The 20401-nt window shown below is 45.3% G+C and overlaps 1 protein-coding gene across 1 annotated transcript; it reads left to right on the top strand.

Annotated features, from left to right (window-relative positions):
- The first annotated feature begins 1475 nt into the window (after nt 1–1475).
- Zfand2a (zinc finger AN1-type containing 2A) lies at nt 1476–11664 on the top strand. Its single transcript, XM_005339834.5, has 7 exons — nt 1476–1730; nt 3037–3122; nt 3869–3963; nt 6421–6552; nt 9410–9537; nt 10264–10326; nt 10588–11664. Exons 2-7 carry the CDS (start codon nt 3068–3070, stop codon nt 10601–10603), a joined length of 489 nt encoding a protein of 162 aa, XP_005339891.1. The 5' UTR covers nt 1476–1730; nt 3037–3067; the 3' UTR covers nt 10604–11664.
- The last annotated feature ends 8737 nt before the right edge of the window (nt 11665–20401 follow it).

The following is a 20401-nucleotide window of genomic DNA, read 5'->3' as shown; positions in this document are numbered from 1 at the left end:
CCCTCAGATCAGCAAGAGAGTGAGAAACTGTTGTGAGAAACCAGCTTATACCTCAAGGCCTGTCCTAAGGAAAGGTGCGTGACCCTTGTCCTGGGAAAAACCCACAGAGCACTCCTAACACATAACCATCCTGCTGAGTTGTTTATCTGCAAATAACAGGAGATCTGCAGCGCCAGGTGTCCCTGACTCAGGCTAGGTGAAGTCCCATAGCAACCCCCTAGCAAGCACCAATCAGCATGAGACAGGGAAAATACCTGGGATGCCAGATGACCTCCAGTAGTCAATGGTGGTTAACATGTTGGGAAACCATGTAGTTTAGCATGTACACCCCTCATGGCCTAAACCAATCAGTTCAAAGGAATCCCCCTCTTGTACTAACCAATCACTGCTCCTCAACTTGTTCCCACCAGTGAATGTGCTAATCAAGGTTGAGTTGTTTGATTTTCCCGAGGTATGGAATGATTTGCTGTGTGATGTTGTGACACATAGAGTATCCCCCCAAAACTTATAAAATCTCACTGAACAAAGGACCAGGACTCACTCCCTGGAACTGCTGAGTCAGAACGGTTATGAGTCCAGGCTCCAGCTTGTAATAAAGACTCTTGTGTGCTTACATCGGATTGGGCTCCTGGAGGTCTATTGGGGTCCCACGAATCTGGCATTACAAGAGCTAAAATTTTCAAGTGCCATTACAAGAGCTAAAATTTTCAAGAGAGCCATGTCCTGATGGGTATTATTTTTAAGAAGGAAATCTCTTTCCAGAAGCCTTGTGCCACAAAGACAGGACCACATGTTCCCAAGATGCTGGTCATGAGCCCACTGCTAATCAATCAACCATTTTTGTTAAATGAGATGTCCTTCAACACATACAGTGTTAACCATGGGCTCAGGGAGACATGATTCTGTATTTCCTAGGAATATTGCTGAGTCATTCCTCAGCTCTTCTGTTTGCTGGGTCTTTACAGAATGCAATTTCTAAGAAGGAACCATATCTATACATCTATACAAACACACAGATCTATGTATATACATATCTATATACCTATATATATGTGTGCATATATATATAGAGGTATTTGTCGAGGGGACAGGGTACAATGTAGGAAGCGCGGGGACATGCTGAAATCCGGACTCCAGGCGGGCCTGCGCCGTTTCCAGCTTGCTACCCCAGAATTCGGTGTCACTGCCAAGAGCATGCCTGCTGGAAACGGAGGCTTAGGCCCTCCGAAGACCTGACGCTGGGGTCCAGCGTCCTGAACCCAGCTCCCCGAGACCATCCTGGCCACCGCCCGCAACTAGGCCCCAGACCCAGCAGCGCCCGCCGCCTCACGGTGACTCAGCCACGCACCGCTAGACGCTGCGAGGCTGTTCGAGAAGGAAGGCGGAGGGCGGGGAGTGCGTGGGCCAATGGGGTTGCCCCGATGCCGCTGACGTCGTCGTAGCGTGGCGGGATTGGCTGGCCTGCGAATGACGTCGTCGGGGCGCGCCGGGAACGCCCGGACTGGGCGTCTCACGGACGCGGCAGCTGCGGATAAATGGACCTGATTGTGGGGTGCGGCGATGTTGTTCTCCGGGTGGAAGCCGATGGGCCTTGGGCACCCTGGAGTGTTTCCCGGTGTCATCCTTCTTGCTACCTTGATCCACCTGGCTGGCCACGGACAACGTCACCGTTTTTCTGTCTCCGCCATCACCTACTGGCCTCAACTGCCTTGGTCCCCAACGAGATCCAGGTACCGGGATGGGCCAGTGAGGGGTCGGGACCTGCCCGGGGTACATGGGGGGCTGGCCCGGAGCCCGAGTGGGGTTCGTAAACCAACTCTCCAGCGGTGCTTGCGTTTCCTTGTTGTCAGCCCCAGCCAGTAGGAACAAGGCTTCACTATCACAGCACAGTGATTCCCCACCTTCCAGGCATCCTCACACCAGTGCAGTGGTCAAAAATAAATCATTTTGCAAACCAGATCGGGTTCTGGTCACGAGTCTGAATAACGGCAACAAAAAATCCTGGGACACCTGGTCTGTGTTCACCGTGTCAAGCCCATCCTTAAAAGATGAGCATAATCAACACGAATCTGCCCTTGGGAACTGTAGTGGTTTGGGAAAGGGAGAGTAGAGGGCGTTTCACCTAGACAGGAGCTGGCAAGAGTGTTAGAGATAACCCTTTAGAGGATATGGCATTTTAAACAGAGGTCCCAAAGGGCTGAGCAGGGACAAGAACCTTCCAGGCACAGGACATCTTAAGAGGGGACTCCAGAAGAGTGGAGAGAGCTGATGGTAAAATCTGGAAGAATATCCTGGTAATTTGAATTCGCGGAGGGACAAGAGCTGTGAGAAGTTGGGTGGATGTAGGTCATGGAAGCATCCTGTGGACCCCTATGTAGACTTAAGTCCTCTCTCCAGTGCAGCAACTTCATTGGTTATCTACCCGTTTTTCATGGTGAGTTAAGCGCTGGCACCTCTCCCTAATCAACTCTGGGCTAGTTATGTCATTAAGGAATAAGCTTAAAGTAAAACTCAATGCATCAGGGAGAGAGAGAGAGACAAGGGACAGAGTTAAATCTTCTCTGGATAGTGTACTCAGCTAATGTGATTTAGCACCTGGTAACAGAGTTTTGTTTATGTCAACAAGTATATTCAGTAAGTGAAATTGTGACTTAAAGTCTACCAAGACTGTAATTTTCTTCGCAGTTGTGTGAATTGAACATGAGAAGCTCTTTTCAGCATGAATTGAAAGGTGGTTTAGTGAAAACCCAAAGTCTGAGGAGCTTCATAAACTAGGGTTTAAAAGGACTAAAAAGCACCCTATCTCTGCTCATGGAGTTGGTTCTGAGGCTGGTATTGGTGCTAAAACTCCAGTTTTTCTTTTGGCTGAAAGTCAACAAGAATTTGTGATACTTCAGTCTTGTGCAAGGGCCCAGGATGACTTGGACATTTAGTGCTCCCTAAGAGGATGTCTGTTTGCTTTTAGTAGCTGACGTTATAAATCCTGGAGATTAACTCAAAGCCTTCATTTCCTCTCCTAATTTCTGATTCTCTTAGGTGATTGACTGCATTTTTAACACTTTTCATAATGGAGTTTCCTGATTTGGGGAAGCATTGTTCAGAAAAGACTTGCAAGCAACTAGGTAAGCACTTTTAAGAGCTTATTTTTTAATAGAAAATGGTATTTTGTTGGCTGTTTTGTGTGTCTTGTTTTGTTTCTTGAGATGGGGGTCTTGCTTTGTTGCCCAGACTGGCCTCATACTTGCCATCCTCTGCCTCAGTCTTGCAAATAGCTGGAATTACAGGTGTGCCCCATGGCCCCTCTTGATTACCTGATAATTCTTTATGGCCTATCAGTATTGGAACTCTAGCAAGGTGTAGGTTCTATTCAACATTATTACTGAGTACCTTCATATGCCAGCATCAAGCGGATATAAGTTTACTGCTAAAATAACTGTGATGCCCTGGATGAGGCTGCGCATGCCTGCAATTTCAGTGGCTCAGGGGGTTGAAGCAGGAAGGTCACAAGTTCAAAGCCAGCCTCAGCAACTTAGTGAGACCCCGATTTAAAATAAAACTCAAAAAAGGACTAGGGATGTGGCTCGGTGGTTAAGTATCCCTGGGTTTAATCTCTGGTACCAAAAAATAAAATAATAGTGATGCCGCTTGAAATGGGATCTCTCTTAAAAGAGCCTGATAGATCCTTAAATGTCATTTGATGTTGTTAAATGCAAAACCCTAAAGTTGTTTTCTCACATATGATAGCTTATAGATATATTTATCTCATAGGCACGAAACACTTAGTGTAGGTAAGTATTTGCTTAGTATGAGCTTTAATTATTTTGTTCTAATCCTTAGAAGTCTTTACCGTTTTGTTTATATTTTTTAGATTTTCTTCCACTAAAGTGTGATGCATGTAACCAAGACTTCTGTAAAGATCATTTTACCTATGCTGGCCATAAGTGTCCTTTTGCATTCAAGAAGGTAATTCGTCACACTCTGTTCAGAAGGTTCTAATCTGTACTGTCTAAAGCTTCACTGTCCACTATAGCAGACACTAGCTACAGGTGGCCACTTAAGGAAAATTAAATAAAGTTTAAAATCAGTCAACTGCACCAGCCATATTTCAAGTGTTCAGTGACCACATGTGGCCTGTGACCTCTGTATTGAACAGCACAGGTAAGGAGTGTTTCCACTATAACAGAAAGTTCTGCTGGACAGTACAGCTCTAAAGTTTCTGAGATTTTATTTTGTAGGACTTTTGGAATCAAATTGTTGTGGCTGTGAACCACAGACCATAAATAAGGTTAAAATAAATGTAAGGATAGTGTTTGTCTAGGCATTGGGTAGGTTTGCAAATCAGGAGATAAATTGATTAGCAATCAACCCAGTGCCCCCTCAAGGTAGGAGGACTCGGCTTTTAAAGGAGGAAGAGGGAGAGTGAGATGAGGTGAAATAACCTGTTGTGAATAATTTCCATTTAGCCCTACTGGCTACACAAGTTGTTTGGAATAGATTTAGATAGATAGATGCTGAATCTTTTTGTGCATAAAGTTTTACTAGATTGGTTGCAAGCGGGTCATTAGTAGGTGATAAGTCTTTTGGGATAGTTGGAATGTCAGTAGGAGCCCTGTGGTTGGAAGCCATCACATCTGTCTTGAAAGCACGTTCTTCCCATATGGTGTCTTTTGTTGTGCCCGGGAGGCAGACTGCAGTGTTCTATCTGATCTTGGAGGCTGCAGGGAAACTTTCCTCCCTCTTGGCCCAGCTGCAGCTGCCTTAACTTTTATACACACAACCTCACTTTCAGAGCTCACTTTTCACCATAAAGTACGTGGTTCCTTTGATCCATTGCACCAAGAGAACACAGCTGTGTCTTTATGGGCATAGGGGCTGTTTCAGAGCTTGACGTGCAGTCTAATCAGGAAGGTGTGAAAGGTGCTTATTCATCTGGGCTCCTGTAGCCTTTTTATATTTTTAGGTGTTTCAAATAGTACATGATAGAAACTCACAGTCATCTGTGGGCTTCGGACTTCTGAGTTTGGCTTTTCAGGTGGTTTCCAGCCTGTGGTCACTTTGTTTCTGGGTGGTTAACAGTTGGTTTCAGTGAACTCTACCACTTCACCCTGGTGGCAGATGGAGTGTGGGTAACTTGGAATCACATGCTTTGAACAGGATTGGCCCCTCCGCCCCCTCTGGGTCATCAAGGCATGTGGGAGAGTGACTCACCTCCTGTGTTTACCAGGCCCTGATGACTAGACCAGCTATCCTGTTCATGTGTCAACTGGGTCTTCCCAGGTCCCCCTATGGGAGGAGTCTGCCTGACAGTCACCTGGTAATGCCAGCAGACTTGCCAACTGAGGAACACCTGAGACTTTCAGCTCCACCCACAGACTGCAAGCTCCGCAGTTTTGATTACTGCCACCTGTCTGATGTAACAGCCACCTCATTTTTCTTATGATCCATTCCCTCAACTCCTGTCCTGGTCAGGGTTTTTTGTTTTTTTGGTATTGGGGATTTAACACACGAGTGCTTTACCATTGAGCCACACATCCTCAGCTCTTTTTATTTATTTGTTAATTTTTTTGGTACTGGGGTTTGAACCCAGGGCTGCTTAACCAAGGAGTCACTTCCCCAGCCCGAAGTTGCTCAGAGCCTTGCTAAGTTGGTGAGACTGGCTTTGAACTTGTGATCCTCCTGTTTCAACCTCCTAGGCTGCTGGGATACAAGTGTGTCACCACACCCAATTGCTCTTTTTATTTATTTTTAGATGGGTTCTCACTAAATTGCTGAGGCTGGCCTCCAACTTGGGATCCTCCTGCCTTGGTCTCCTGAGTCACTGAGATTACAGACATGCACCACCATGCCTGACCTAGCTTAGGGTTTTAACCATCCTGGGCAATCAACTTCTGAATGCATCCCTCCAGAGCTCTTGGTGCCTTGGGCTTGTGGTGATTATGGGTCGAGCATCCTGCTTCAGTGTGTGTCCTCTCTGTTCTGACGAGGATATGTAAAGCCAAGTGGGAAGACTTTACAAAGGATCACAGAAGGGGTGTGCACTTGAAGTGAGCTGGAGGACCTTTTGCTTAGTGTTTTCTCCTATCATCTCTGCTCTGAAGATGTAGGGCAGGTCCTCTCACCAGGACATGCTGGACACACAGCCTTGCTGTCCTGAGACCTCATTTGATCTCCCCAGCTTCCTTCCCTGATCCTCTTACTCAGAGAGGATTCTTTCCCCAGTTGGTTGATAGTCCTTTGTTTGGATTCTACTTGTCTCCCCAGGAGGCAGCTGGCCCTCTGGCTCCAGGGCTGCCTGTTAACCTGCTGTCCAGCAGTGCCCGGTTCTCAGGAGTGGTCAGGATGCCAGTTTGTGTGCTCTGCTTGTGCTTCACCTTTTCCTTGTGTGGATCTCAGATGTCATCTCACATTCTTTATCTTTAGGATGTCAAGGTCCCTGTATGTCCACTTTGCAATGTCCCCATCCCTGTAAAAAGGGGAGAGATACCAGATGTGGTGGTGGGAGAGCACATTGACAAAGACTGTGCCTATCATCCTGGGAAGAAGAAAGAGAAGGTAAGGACAAGTTGGTCAGTCTGTGACCTGAGAATGTTGGTTTTTCCTTAGGGGGAAGATCAGTTTTCCAACTGTGAAAAATTAGTCCTCATGATTTATGTGCAAAATAAATTCCTTAGTGATAAATGATTGTTTTCTTGTGTTGTGAATGCCCTGAGTTTTGAGTTATGGAAATAGTTCCTAAACACAAGAGCTTCTAGGTTAGAGCCTTCTTCACTTACAGGAATAAACTAGAGTTTCTGATGAGGAGTTAATGAGTAGAACCACTCAGTTAATGCAATTAATGCACATTTATTTTCTAAGCTCCTAGGAGCAGGTAAAAGGTTATAAAATTCAGACATGCAGTGTTTTAATTGTTTACAGTGTTGGGGATGAAACCTAGGACTTTGCACCTGCAAGGCAAGCTTTATACACTGAGTCATGTCCCCAGCTCTAGACATTGTGTTCTTGGTTTGGTAGCATCAGTATTTTATTGAAGCTGTTTATCTGCTCCCTAGGGAAAGTGTGTGGGAATGACGGCAGCCTTGTTCCCCGGGCAGGTGTTCACGCTTAGCAGGTCCTGCTTGCTTATTTGTGCTAACTGCTTTTTCTGCTCATGACTGTTCCACCCGGACCTGTCTTGCTTGCTCTTATCTGTTATCTGTGTACTGCATTGTGTACTGAGGATGTAGCCCTTATCTGCTCTTCTCTCATTTGTGCACACATTTCCTTCTGGCTCTGTCCTCCCAGTGCAGTTGGAGATACTTGGGTGGCATCTAGGCCTCTGTTAATTGGACGACGACAGCCCTGAGAGCCCACATGCTGAGCTTTTCCCCTCCCTGACCCTCTGGGGGCCAGTTTCCACCCTCACCCAGTTTTTCCCCAGCATCTTGAAGGATCTTCTCTATGCTGGGTACAGAGTGGACCCTCCCACTGGAAACTCCATCCCCATGGTTCTGGAATGTTCTTTTGGTCTCTGGTTTCCATTCTCTCCTTTCTTCTGTCTGTATTCCTGGTACTTTGGCGCAGGAGCCCTGATAGGTTCCTCCTGTTGGATCTGTCCTTAGACTGTGCTTCCTTACCTGCCCTTTCTGCGTGTCACAGTAAGTGTTCTCAAGTGTGTGCTCTGGAGCAGGCTGCTCAGAAAGTGCAGAATGGACTCAGCCTTCACCTTGGGTCATCTTCCTGGTCCACTCCCTCAGGAAGCCCCTGAGGTCCAAGTCTTTCAGTTTTTCTTTGAGCTAATGGGATTCCCCAGCGGTGTCCCTCGAGTTGCCTGGAGGATGTGCTCATGGCCTCCAGAGTCCTAGGAGCCAAGTGGAAAGAGCAGCCCAGAGGTCTGAGTGGCACCTCAACCTACTATTGCTCTCCCCTCCTTCCCTGTCCTCCTCCCCATGCTGCACTCCCCAGGCCCCCAGCCCCTTTCAACCCTCGTCTGTGGGAGAGGTCGTGGGGTCTGCTTGTAAACAGGCCCGCAGCCACTGTGTTGTGGTCCCACTGCCCCAGTTCCTGGGGTTTTGTCCCATGAGTAGGTTTCTCTGTAGTCTCCTTCTAGCTGACAGCTGATCTTTTCTTCCTGCCAAGTCTGTCACTACTCTTCTGTGTGTGCTTTAGCTTCTAAAATCTTACATCTGTTTTCTTTTTCTTCTTTGCTCTTGTGGGTTTATCCCTTTCCAAAAACCTCTCTGTCAATTCTCTAGTATTTCAGGAAGGGCAGAACCAACCTCTGTAGGGATCCGCTCCTTCGCCAGGGAGGGGGTGAAGAGGCTGGCTTCATCAAGCCTTCTCCAGGCTGCCTGACCCCTGGACTGCAGGCCCCTCCCCAGTCTGGGCTGGCTGGCTGTGTACCTTTCCTCCCCGGGAGGCTCATTCAGGTGGTTTTCATGCACCTGCTTTCTTGGGGGCATGGCCCCACCCTGTTTTGCTGTTCTCCAAATAAGTATTTTCTTCTAGGTGTGTCTTCTAGGGAATTGGCATTTGTCTCACTTTAATCGATTTCTAGGTATAGACCCTGATTTGTAGTTAACAACTGTGTAAAACGGTACATTTCACTAAATACCTCACAATTACACGATCATAAGTAAATGTAAAGCCCTTTAGCTCTTACTGTTTTCAATTTTTAACACAAAGAAATGGAATTTGCATTCCTTTGTCTTCACACAAAACCCTGTGTATGGAAGCAGAAGCATGTTGCGCCCCGTTCCTCGCCTAGTCAGTCCCCTGTGGCTGTGCACCCACTGCAGGCCCCATCTCCACCCCACCAACGTCTCCCAAATCGGGAGAGGAGCTCCTCTCATTCCGGGCTCAGCTCAGAATTACTCCCCCCCCCCCAGTCTCCCCCGCCCATCCTGTACTGGCTCGGCTGTGCCTGCCTTTGCAGATGGGGCTTTTACAGGTGCTTGCTGCATGGCCCTCAAGCTGCCTGCCTGCCCCTCTTTACCAGAGGCTGCTCTCAGGCTGCTGGAATCCTCCCCTTCAGTTATCTTCTTAATTCACAGGCAGTCAAAAGTATCAACACTTGTCCCTCCTTTAAAAATAAACACAGTGATCAGTAGGTGTGGAGGATATAGGCATTCCACCCTGGCCCCTTGTTGGGGACAGCCTCTGCTGACCCAGTGCTTCCAAGAACAGTTGCTTGGCCTCCTTTCCTCCTTTGGTCTTTTCTTCCTAGTCTTCTGGGGACAGCTTCTGGCCATCTTCACCTGATCCCCAATTTTGCCAATTCCTTAATCTATGTTTGTCTTTCCACCTGACACTAAGGTGTCTCCCTAGGACCTGGATGTCTTCATCCACGAGGCCGAGACCTGTTTCTAGTTGAGTGCATGGTGCTGCTGGGGGCTATTGAAGCCTTGCTCACAAATGTGCTTTTCTCTCCCAGGTCTTCACGTACCGATGCTCAAAAGAAGGATGTAAAAAGAAGGAGATGCTGTCGCTGGCTTGTGCGCAGTGCCAAGGCAGCTTCTGCATCCAGCACAGACACCCGCTGGACCACAGCTGCAAAGCCAGGTGAGGAGAGGCACCTGGGCGTGACAGGAGGAAAACCAGCTTGAACCCTGGGGTGAAGTGGGGGACAAGTTGCTGAGCTGAAGCATCCATTGTACACTTGGGGGCTGTGATAAAATTGGATCCTGAGTTAAAGTAGGAAGCTAGCTACATTAGTTTCTTGTGACTTTTGTAACAAAGTACGAATACCCCGTGGCCTCAAAAATAGGAGTTTATTCTTTTCACCTGTCTAGAGGCTGGAAGGCCAAAATAGAGATGGGCAGGCGGGCTCTGGCTGAGGGCGGAGGGCTGATCTGTTCCAGGCCTCCCCCAGCTTCTCTTGATTTGCCACAGTCTCTGGTGAGCCTAGATATGGGGATGCATCACTGAGATCTCTGTCTTCCCAGGGTGTTCCCCTGTGAGCAACTGGGTCCCGTCTTCCACTTTTTGTGAGGAAGTCATGTGGACCCACTCTTTCAGCCTCTCCTGAACTTGCTCACTTTGTGAAGACCCTGTCTCTGAATGAGGTCACATTCTGAGGCCCCAGGGGTTAGGGCTTCAGCAGGTGTTTGGGGGACACTGTTCACCCCATAGTGCTAGCACCTTTCTCCACAGCAGCCTTGGGCCGCACTTGCTGTTGAATGAAAGGGGAGTGTTGTTGCTTTCCGTTGCGCTCCAGTGCTCCCCGTGTTGTCCATGCCTGAGTCTGGTGAATGAGAAGGGCTGAACACGTGTCTCACCTCTCCCTAGGTGCTCAGCAATCAGCGCTTCTGAGTCTAAGCCGTCCTCTACTTGGCTAACCCAGCGACTCAGGTCAGTATGTTTATCTTGGGTGTGGTTCTATGTCAAATAGTTGTAGTACAACTACAGCCAGCCCTGTGACCTGGCATGCTTCCCCAGGAAGGTGAACTTGAGTCCTAAGTTATAAGCACAGTCCCTTCTAGGTCACAGCAGGCCATAGCATAACTGCTTCTGGGACATCTTACTTGGGATCCAAGACTCTTTTGAAAGATCAGCCACTTTGAGGTAATTAGGAGGCAATTAAAATAGTCGGTTCTTTCTGTTCTCTTCTAGGTGGAAAACAAAATGACAACACGACAGTAACTGGTGTTGGCGCTGCACCTGAAATCATTCCATGTACAGTTAACTTTGCAGATGACTAATGTACCTGTATCTTTTTACTTCCCAGGACAAGCAGTCAAACTTTATTAAACATTTCCAATAGAGCATTTAAATTGTTTGGCAAAATAAACAATCAGAGAGATTGATGCTCCAAGGCAGGTTATGTCACCACAGCAACAAAATTTGGTGACTTCAAAAGCAAGATCTGAGTAAGCTGTATTGTATGGGCAGTGAAATGGTTCAAGATCCAGTCTTTTGAAAGTTTCCAGCATGTAAACGACAGACAGCTGACCATAGTTCTGGGTCTTGCCGGTGTGGCTTCTGTAAAGTGGTGTCTATCTGAACCTAGGAAGCAGGATGCATTATTAAGGGTCCTTGTCCAGGCTGGCCCTCAGTCCATGAGAGAATGTATCAGGGCCGGACTGGTCTTGAGGGAGGGCATGCTGTCTGCCACAGCTGACTTCTTAAACCAGATGACAGCTAGCCTGTGAGACGGCTTATTTGTACCTGGGTTTGCTGTCAACTGCAAGAAGAAAGTCATAAAATGCTAGCAGTATCTGGTGTTGAAGTGATAGAAACTTCCAGAAGCAATTTAAAACCATGATAGCAGGCAGAGGGCTTCTTTGAGTACTGGAGATTATAGGGGCTAGTTTTATGATTTTGAGGCGGAAGGAGCTAAAACTTTTAAGTTTAAGAACCGCCCAGTTCAGTTATTAGAAAACCTTGATGTATGTTGCGTATGTGAACCAATTTTGTAACTGCAGATTTGGCTGGGGGTGCAGGGTAGGGGTTTAATGCACAGTCTTGCACATGCTAAGCATGTGCTGTAGAATTAAGTCTTGTGAAATCTAAATACAAATCACTGTTGAAAACTCAATGTTCACATTAAGGTGTATCCAGATTGAGAACCAAAGCACACCAGGATTTGAAGACAATATTAAAATGTAACTGTAATTTAAAAAACATTGTTTACATGTTGAAGTGATGTCTTAGGTATGATTGATTAATAAAACATGAAGATTAATTTCATCTGTTTCTGATTTGTTTGAGGCTACTTTAAATTTAAAAACTTAGGTAGGTGGCTTGTGTTACACTGTCATTGGACAGTGCTATTCCTGAGCATCCAAACTAAAGGACAAAACATTACAGGTACAAGAACGGGGACACAGAGACAAACCCACATAAATACGGTTATGTCATACTAGACAAAGGTGCCAGAAACATTCACTGGAGAAAAGATAGCCTGTCCAACAAATGGTGCTGGCAAAACTGGAAATCCATATGTAGTAAGATGAAAGTAAACCTCTCTCTCTCACCCTCACAAAAATCAATTCAAAGTGGATCAAAGACTCGGGCACTAGAACAGAGACCCTGTGCCTAATAGAAGAAGAAGTAGGCCTGAATCTTCACCATGTCAGCCTAGGATCTGACTTCCTTAATAAGACTCCTAAAGTGCACAAGTAAAATCAAGAATTAATAAATGGGATGGATTCAAATTAAAATGCCGCTTCTCAGTAAGGAAAACAAAGTGAGGAGAGAGAGCCTACAGATTGGGAGAAAATCTTTACCACATGCACCTCCGATAAAGCATTAATCTCTAGCTTATATAAAGAACTCAAAAAACTTAACACCCAAAAAAACCAAAAAATAAAAACAAAAAAACAAATAACCAACAAGGTTAAATGGGCTAAGGTACTGAGCAGACACTTCACAGAAGAAATATGATTAATCAACAAATACATGAAAAATTGTTCAACACTCTAGCAATTAGAGAAATGCAAATCAAAACTAAGATTTCATTTCACTCCTGCCAGAATGGCAATCATCAAGAATATAGGCAATGATAAATGTTGGCGAGGATGTGGTGAAAAAGGTCATACACTGCTGGTGGGACTGCAAGTTGGTGTAACCGCTATGGAAAGCAAAATGGAGATTCCTCAGAAAATTGGGAATGGAACCACCATTTGACCCAGCTATCCCACTCCTTGGTTTATACCTAAAGGACTTAAAATCAGCATACTATAGTGACACAGCCACATCAATGTTTATAGCAGCTCAATTCACAATAGCTAGACTATGGAACCAACCTAGGTGTCCCTCAATAGATGAATTTTAAAGAAAATGTGGTGTATATGCTCAATGGAATATTACTCAGCTTTAAATAAGAATAAAATTATGGCATTTGCCAGTAAATGGTTGGAGTTGGAGAATATCATGCTAAGCAAAATAAGCCAATCCCACAAAACCAAAGGCCAAATGTTTTCTCTAATATGTGGATGCTAATTCACAATAAGGCGGGGGTCACTAGGGAAGAATAGTGTTACCTTAGATTAGGTAGAGGGAAGTGATGGGAGAGGAGGGGATGTGGGGATAGGAAAGACAGTAGAATGAAACAGACATTATTACTGTATGTATATATGTGACTACATGACCAATATGATTCTGCAACATGTACACTCAGAAAAATGGAAATTATAGCCCATCTATGTATGATATATCAAAGTGCATAAATGCATTCTACTGTCATGTATAACTAATTAAAACAAATTTTAAAAATTAAAAAACATTACAGGTACAGCATCCTATTCTAAAATCTGAAGTGCTCCAAAATTCAGAGTGTTTTGGAGGTTGAACTCAGGGGAACTCGACCACTGAGCCATATCCCCAACCCTATTTTGTATTTTATTTAGAGACAGGGTCTCACTGAGTTGCTTAGCAATTTGCCATTGCTGGGCCTGGCTTTGAACTCAAGATACTCCTCTCTCAGCCTCCCAAGCTCCTGGAATTACAGGTGTGTGCCACTGCTCCCAGCATAAATCCAGAGCTTTTTGAAGGCCAACATGACACTGCAAAAGGAATGTTCTACATGTGACCTCATATGACAGGTTACAATTGAAACAGGCACCAAAAATATTGTATAAAATTACCTTCAGGCTGGGTGTAGCTCAGTGGTAGAGCACTTGTCTAGCATGTAAGGTCCTGCACTTAATCCCCAACACCTCAGAGAAAAGTTTTAAAAATTTAGTCCTGTGTATAAAGTGTATATGAAATGTGAATGGATTTTTGTGTTTAGACTTGGGTCCCCTCCCCTAACTACCTGATTTATGTATATGCAAATATCGAAAGAGCCCAAAACATTTCTGGCCCTGTGAGTTTCAAATACGGGACACTTAACCTGTGCCAGTGTTTTATCAGGAGAGACTGTGAATTTAGTAATCTGTGGGGTTTTTCATCTTCAGGTTTGATTGGAACATTCTAGTGGGACATTGAGCTTTCTGCTGAGAAGCTCAAACTATTTCATATTTTTCCTTGACTACTATTCATAGATAACGCAGCTCAAAAGGGCTTCAGTTAGGAACATGAAAGTTTCCTGCTCCTCAGTCACACACCCTGGACCTAAGTCTTCATGTCTTATTTTGTTTTGTTTTAATATTTTTTAGTTGTTGATGTACGTTTATTTTTTATTTATTTTTATGTGGTGCTGAGGATTGAACTCAGTGCCTCACACATGCCAGGCAAGCGCTCTGCCGCTCAGTCACAACTCCAGCCCCTTCATGTCTTGTTAATCCAGAGGTTTCTGTGCATTTGCAAGAACACGTCTGTAAACATCAAGGTCGTGGCCTGCCTGAAGTGCGGCCCACTTTCTCCTCTGACTCCAGCATGGCGTCACCCTGCTGCACTAGTAGGTCTCACCCAAGCTGTGTACAGTACTCCAGGGCATTGGCTGTGTTTCCATCTCTCTGCCCATTACTGCGAGGTGCACTGTGGTCTCCTAGTTGCCACTGCTGGGCTGAAGGGGATGACCATTTTAAATTTTGATGCAACTGTCAAGTTGCTGTGCAAAAGGTCACACTTCCTCTCTGTCAATTTTCCCACACCCTCATCAACTGTGTGGTTACTGGTTTAGTTTTTCCCACTTGGGTGAAAACATGGCAATAACATAATTTTAATAAGTGTATTTTTGGTAAAGGAAGCCAGGCATCTTCCTAGTGGTTGCCCTTTGGCAGCATAGCAAGGGTTGGTTGGCACTGTTGTAGGGACAGACGAGGTAAGGCACCGAAAACAGCAGGAAACAGTTTATTTGGCTGTAGCCAGGCTCAGAGGACACAGCTTTGGCTGTAATCAATCAATCCCCTGAACCCCAAGTTCAGGTAGTTTCAGAATTTTATACCCAGTATGTAAGGGGAGGAGCTCAGAAGTTCATAGTCTGCACAAGTTCACATAAAGCAGCTTTTTTCTTTCACTATTTTGAGCAAGTTAACCCTTCAAAGATAACACCTGAGAAGAGGAGAGCTTCTTCTCCCCTTTCTTTCCTCCCGCTGCCAGCTGTTACCATGGAGCCCAATTGGGAACCTCTCTTAGAAATGTAGACATCTGGGGCTGGGGATGTGGCTCAAGCGGTAGCGCGCTCGCCTGGCATGAGTGCGGCCCGGGTTCGATCCTCAGCACCACAAACAAACGAAGATCCGCCGAGAACTAAGAAAAAATAAATAAATGTTAAAATTCTCTCTCTCTCTCTGTCCCCCTCTCTCTCTCACTCTCTCTTTAAAAAAAAAAAAAAAAAGAAAAAAGAAATGTAGACATCTCTGTGAAGCCCAGCTCAAGGCCAGAGGCCTTGTTTACACATTTCTACAAACTACTCTACTGGATAAATGTTTGTGAAAAACTAGTAAGAGGGTGTCCAGCACCTGGAGTGCTGATTTCTTCCAGGCTCGTGGCCAAGTAAAATAGGGCAACATGAAAATAGGAAGCTTATCTACATTGAACTCTTTTGTAGAGACTCTTTTGCTTATAGTCTTAAGATCAATTATGGCGAAGATTTCTGGAGAAGCTTAGTTAAGATATTTTTATTTTGGAGAAGGAGGGGCCTACAGCATGTGCCCAGGAAGAGGGGGCCCAGGTGGGTTTACTTTTGATAGAAAATGCTCAGATCAGTAGTAGAGTGTGGAGAACTGTTCTTTAGTGTTAAAGGTTTTCATGCACTTCTGAGTTAATCCTCAGCAGCTCGGTGCTAGGTCCCAGCCTGGGGGTAGGAGGGATCCACTTTCCTTAGGGTCAGGGGTGCTTCAGTGGAGTGCTTGAGGACCCCTGGGTGATGGAAGGTGGAATTGCAAAACTTGGGGTTAAGCCACATCGTGGACCTGATTCTGTACCTGCACATGGTAGCCAGTGGTTTGGCTCATGAGTGGCGCTAGGTTGGTTAGATGCCACTGGATGACCTGTGTGTGTCATTTAATAAGCTTCTCCAGAGTGGCCTGGGCACCCACAGAGCCCGTTGAGGAGCACAGTTGGGATATCCAACTGAACCAAAGCTGCACTAGTGACACAGTCCATCAGTTCATGTGGCTTGGCCAGAGTCATTGCCATATGCCCATCAGCTGCAGCCCTCCTGTAAAGATGACCTTTGAGCTGTCAACCTCCTTTTGCAGGGACAATTTTGGATCTAAAATAAAGGCAGGTGTGCAATAAGCAGGTGCATAAGCTGAATGCTTTCTCTTGTTGGTGGGACACGTTTTCAAGTGCTTCACATCTTCAATCTTAACCATCTACCTACAGCAAGCAGAAAGCAAGCGTGGGAAGTGACATCTCTCTCTGCCTCAGCTCTTTCCTCTTTCTCTAGAGCTGAGCCTTGGCATGGCATATCTAGTCTATCCCTAGGTAGGAATCAAGGCCACGTTGCCTGGTATCCAGGGTCTAGGGGACAGCCAAGATGCTGGTATACGGCTGCAGTATCAAACCTTTTCACCAGATGTCACCAAAAGGCCCTGTGAGGAATTGTGAACAATGTCACAGGAAGAACAGCCTCACAGCCCAACAGTCCTGGCTTAGCGCTGTGGGTTGGCAGTGTGGAAGGGGCATTTTAAATTAACTTTCTGAATCTGTTCTTTGCAATAAGCCCTAGACCCAACTTGGTTCTGAAATGGGTCAGTGACTGAAATATTCTTTGTTTTCAAGCTTGAGAGTCAGGATCTTTGATGTTCAGTTTTGCAAATGTCTCGAGAGTAGCAAGTGAGAGGGAAGCTAGCCTGACTCAGCTTGGCCCCTGTGCACTTTTCCTGGGTAAATATTATTTTATTTTCATTTTTTTGCTTTTTTTTTTTTGGTAGTAGGGTTTGAACTCAGGGGCACTTTACCACTGAGCTATATCCTCAGTTCTTTTTACTTTTAATTTTTGAGACAGGGCCTCACTAATTTGCTGAGGCTGTCCTTGAATTTATAATCCTCCTGCCTCAGCCTCCTGAGTTGCTGAGATTACAGGCATGGTCACCATTTCCTGAAACTTATAACCACAGTTTCTTACACAAGGGAATAAAATGAGTGAGAAAGAGCTTAGGCCCTGGCATTAGTTAAATGTTGGTTAAAGAGCTCATTTACTGTTTGCTTTTCACTTCTGTGTTCTTGTTCTTTTAATTTTTCCTGCCTATTGTCAGGATACAGGGGGTGGGGGAAGGGCTCTGCTAACATCTACTTGTAGAGGGCTCCACACACATGCCTGACCTACAATGGAGTGTTTTCTCAATGTATTAAAAGCTAAGATTGCCAAGTGTAGTAGTGCACACCTGTAATCCCAGTGAACCAGGAGGCTAAAGCAGGAGGATCACAAGTTCAAGGCCAGCCCCAGTAACTCAGTGAGGTCCTGAGCAATTTAGAGAGAAGGACTAAAAAATAAAAAGGGCTGGGGATGTGGCTCAGTGGTTGAGCACCCCTGGGCTTAATCCCCAGCACCAATCAACCAACAAAACAAAAACAACTTAAGACTTTCAGGCACTGTGGTGCACACCTGTAATCCCAGCCACTTGGGAGGCTGAGGCAGGAGGATTGCAAGCCTGGGAAACTCAGGGGTAAAGCACCCTGGGCTCAATGCCCAGGACCAAGGAAAAGAGAACTGAAAGGTTACTGTAGCAGTCTGGTGGGATGCTTGTGGGAGTCTAAGGAAAAAATAAGACGGTTTTCCTTGGTTACTGGGTGCTGGTGCTCATGCGGGGCTGCCTTGTGGAATCACCTGTGTGTGGCCATTTTCCTGTCATGGGGCAACAGCTTGCTTCCTTACCTGGCCCTGAGCTGCCTTGGCTTAACACATTCCTCCCAGAATGATACCATTATATATAAAACTGCATCTTCCATGACTGAAGAAATGATTTTGTGATAATGAATAGTAACAAGTCAAAAATTTCACAAACTCTCATTTTGAACATCATAACTACATCCATAGCCATGTTGTATGGTTTACAGTAATGGAAACAGGTGCCAGCTTCCCCTGGGTAAGTCTGAAGGAGGGCTACAAGCCCTCAGGGTGATTGTGGGAACCTGGGAGGAAATTTTATGCTTGTGAGCATTTTACCCTCTTGAAAATCAAAAGCAAAATGAGCCTTACAAAATGATCTCATCTTAAGATGATTGTTCTGTCTGCTTTGTGGGGCATAGGAGAGGTTAGAAGGGTGAAAATGGAAATGAGACCCTTATGCTATCAGAGACCAGTTAGAGGTTAGGGGGCCTGGAGGAGGCAGGTAGTAGGAGAGATGGAGATGAGCAAGCTCATTTGAGATCTTCCAGTGTTACTTCAACAGGACGTGCAGAGGGGAGGGCTGAGGACAGTGCCCAGCTCCTCCTGCAGCCACGTGCTGGGATGTTGAGTTGGAGCGTTTGTTGGATGACTGTATAGAGGAGCCCAGTGGCAGGTGGACTTATAAGTCATGAATTGAGGGGAAGAATCTAGGTTGGAGGTAGAACTCAGAAGTCGTTAGCACTGAGATCAGAAGCCAAAGAAACATGAAGTCAAGGAGAGAGGTGAGAGGAAGGGGCAGACAGGTGGCCAGAGAAGGAAACAGTAGTACTGGACCCAAGATGGAGCTCTAGGGAATATTAGCATTGAGAGAAAGGGAAAAGGAGAGCTTAGCATCCCAGATGCCGGTGACGGTGTTCAACGAAGTAAAAGCGAGCAATACTTCCTTAAGATCATTACATGTATGTACCTCCCCAAATAATCAAGGATGTGGTGAGGTGATAGGGCATAAAATCCACACTGAAACCAATAGCCTTCATTCCCATCATCAACCAGAGGATATAATGGAAGAGAAAATCCCATTGACAGCTTCAATTAAGTACTTGGGGATAAACAAGGCCAGACTTATCCTGGATTAAAAACTTTGACACACTCCAAAGACTGAAATGTGGATGCAGATGCCAACCAATGGGAAGATGGGCCTGTTCTTGGAAGAGTCAGCATCATGAAGATATCTGTTTTCTCTAAATTAATGTAGGCAAACGATCCTGGTAAGCATACCAGCAAGCTTTTTCCTGGTAACTTAATACTTAAGTGCATTTGGAAAACTAAACATGAAAGAATGCAGAGGCATACTAAGAGAAGCTCTACAAGGAATTAGCCCTCTTCGGTATCCCATCACATGACAAGGTTTAACTGAAATGGTATCCTGCTGGCCCATGAATAGACAGAAGAGAATAGAAGAGAAAATTCAAAAAACTGACTCAAGCACGTATAGAAACAGAATGTGATAAGAGTTGTATCCAAATCACTAGACAAAGATGAATTTTTTTTTAAAAATTGGTTTTGGGATAACTGGACAGCCCATTAGAAAAATGAAATTGGATCTGGGCTGCAGATCCACCTACACCGACCTGTGTGGGACCCAGGCCCAGGGTAGGTCTGAGTCTGCCACCCCCTTTCCTCAACACCTGGGAGCCCAGGTCTAACCCACTTTCGTCTTGGGACACTGTAGGCATCGCCATAGCCTCCCCCACGCAATAGCCTCTACCTTTTGACAACAGACAGGGCCTAGAAGCAGCTGCATCTTGGAGCAGGCATCCCAAAGACAGTGTAAGGCCCACCATTTCAGCCTCATCTCTGAAAGACATTGCATACATCTTGAGGCACTGCTCTCTTGAAATACGTCCACTATTGCCGCTACCACCTTTAGTTGCAGTAGCATATATCCAGGGACATCTGCAGGGTCTGGAAGCACAACATCAAGGTGAGGTACAGGTAATCTGCACAGATACTACAAGATTATAGGGTAGAAACTGTAATATCTCAGATCCACACTGCAAGAAAGGAAGACACATAGACAACATGAAAAAAACAGGGAGGAAATTACCTCAAACAAACCAGGATGCTGCAATAACAGAACCCATGGACAGCGAAGTTGATGAAATACCAGAGAAGGAGTTCAGAAAGTTCATAATTAAAAAGATCTGTGAGGGGCTTCGGCTATGGCTCAGGAGGGGTAGAGCGCTCGCCTAGCACATGTGAGGTGCTGGGTTTGATCCTCAGCACCACATTAAAAAAATAGATAAAATAAAGATATTGTATCCAACAACAATTTAAAAAAATTTTTAAATAAAAATAAAATGATCTGTGAATTAAAGAATGACCTAAATGAGCAAATATATGCAAAAATTGATCACTCCAACAAAGAGATAAGAGAGCAAATACAGTAGCAAAAGATTACTTTAAGAGAGAGAGACTCTGAAAAAAAAACAAAGCCAATCAGAAATCCTTGAAATCAAGGAAACAATAAACCAAATAAAAAACTCAATAGAAAGCATCACCAACAGACTAGATCACTTGGAAGGAAAAAACGTCAGATAATAAAGACAAAGTATACAATCTGGAAAATAAAGTTGACCACACAGTGAAGATAGTAAGAAACCATGAACAGAACATCCAAGACTTATGGGACAGCATCAAAAAAACAAATCTAAGAGTTCTTGGGATAGAGGAAGGCAGAGGTTTTCAAACCAAAGGAAT

This window comes from Ictidomys tridecemlineatus, chromosome 10 (genome assembly GCF_052094955.1).
Source record: "Ictidomys tridecemlineatus isolate mIctTri1 chromosome 10, mIctTri1.hap1, whole genome shotgun sequence".
Lineage (NCBI taxonomy): Eukaryota > Metazoa > Chordata > Mammalia > Rodentia > Sciuridae > Ictidomys > Ictidomys tridecemlineatus.
Note: the sequence above shows the minus strand (reverse complement) of the source record. Positions and strands in the feature narration are given on the sequence as shown.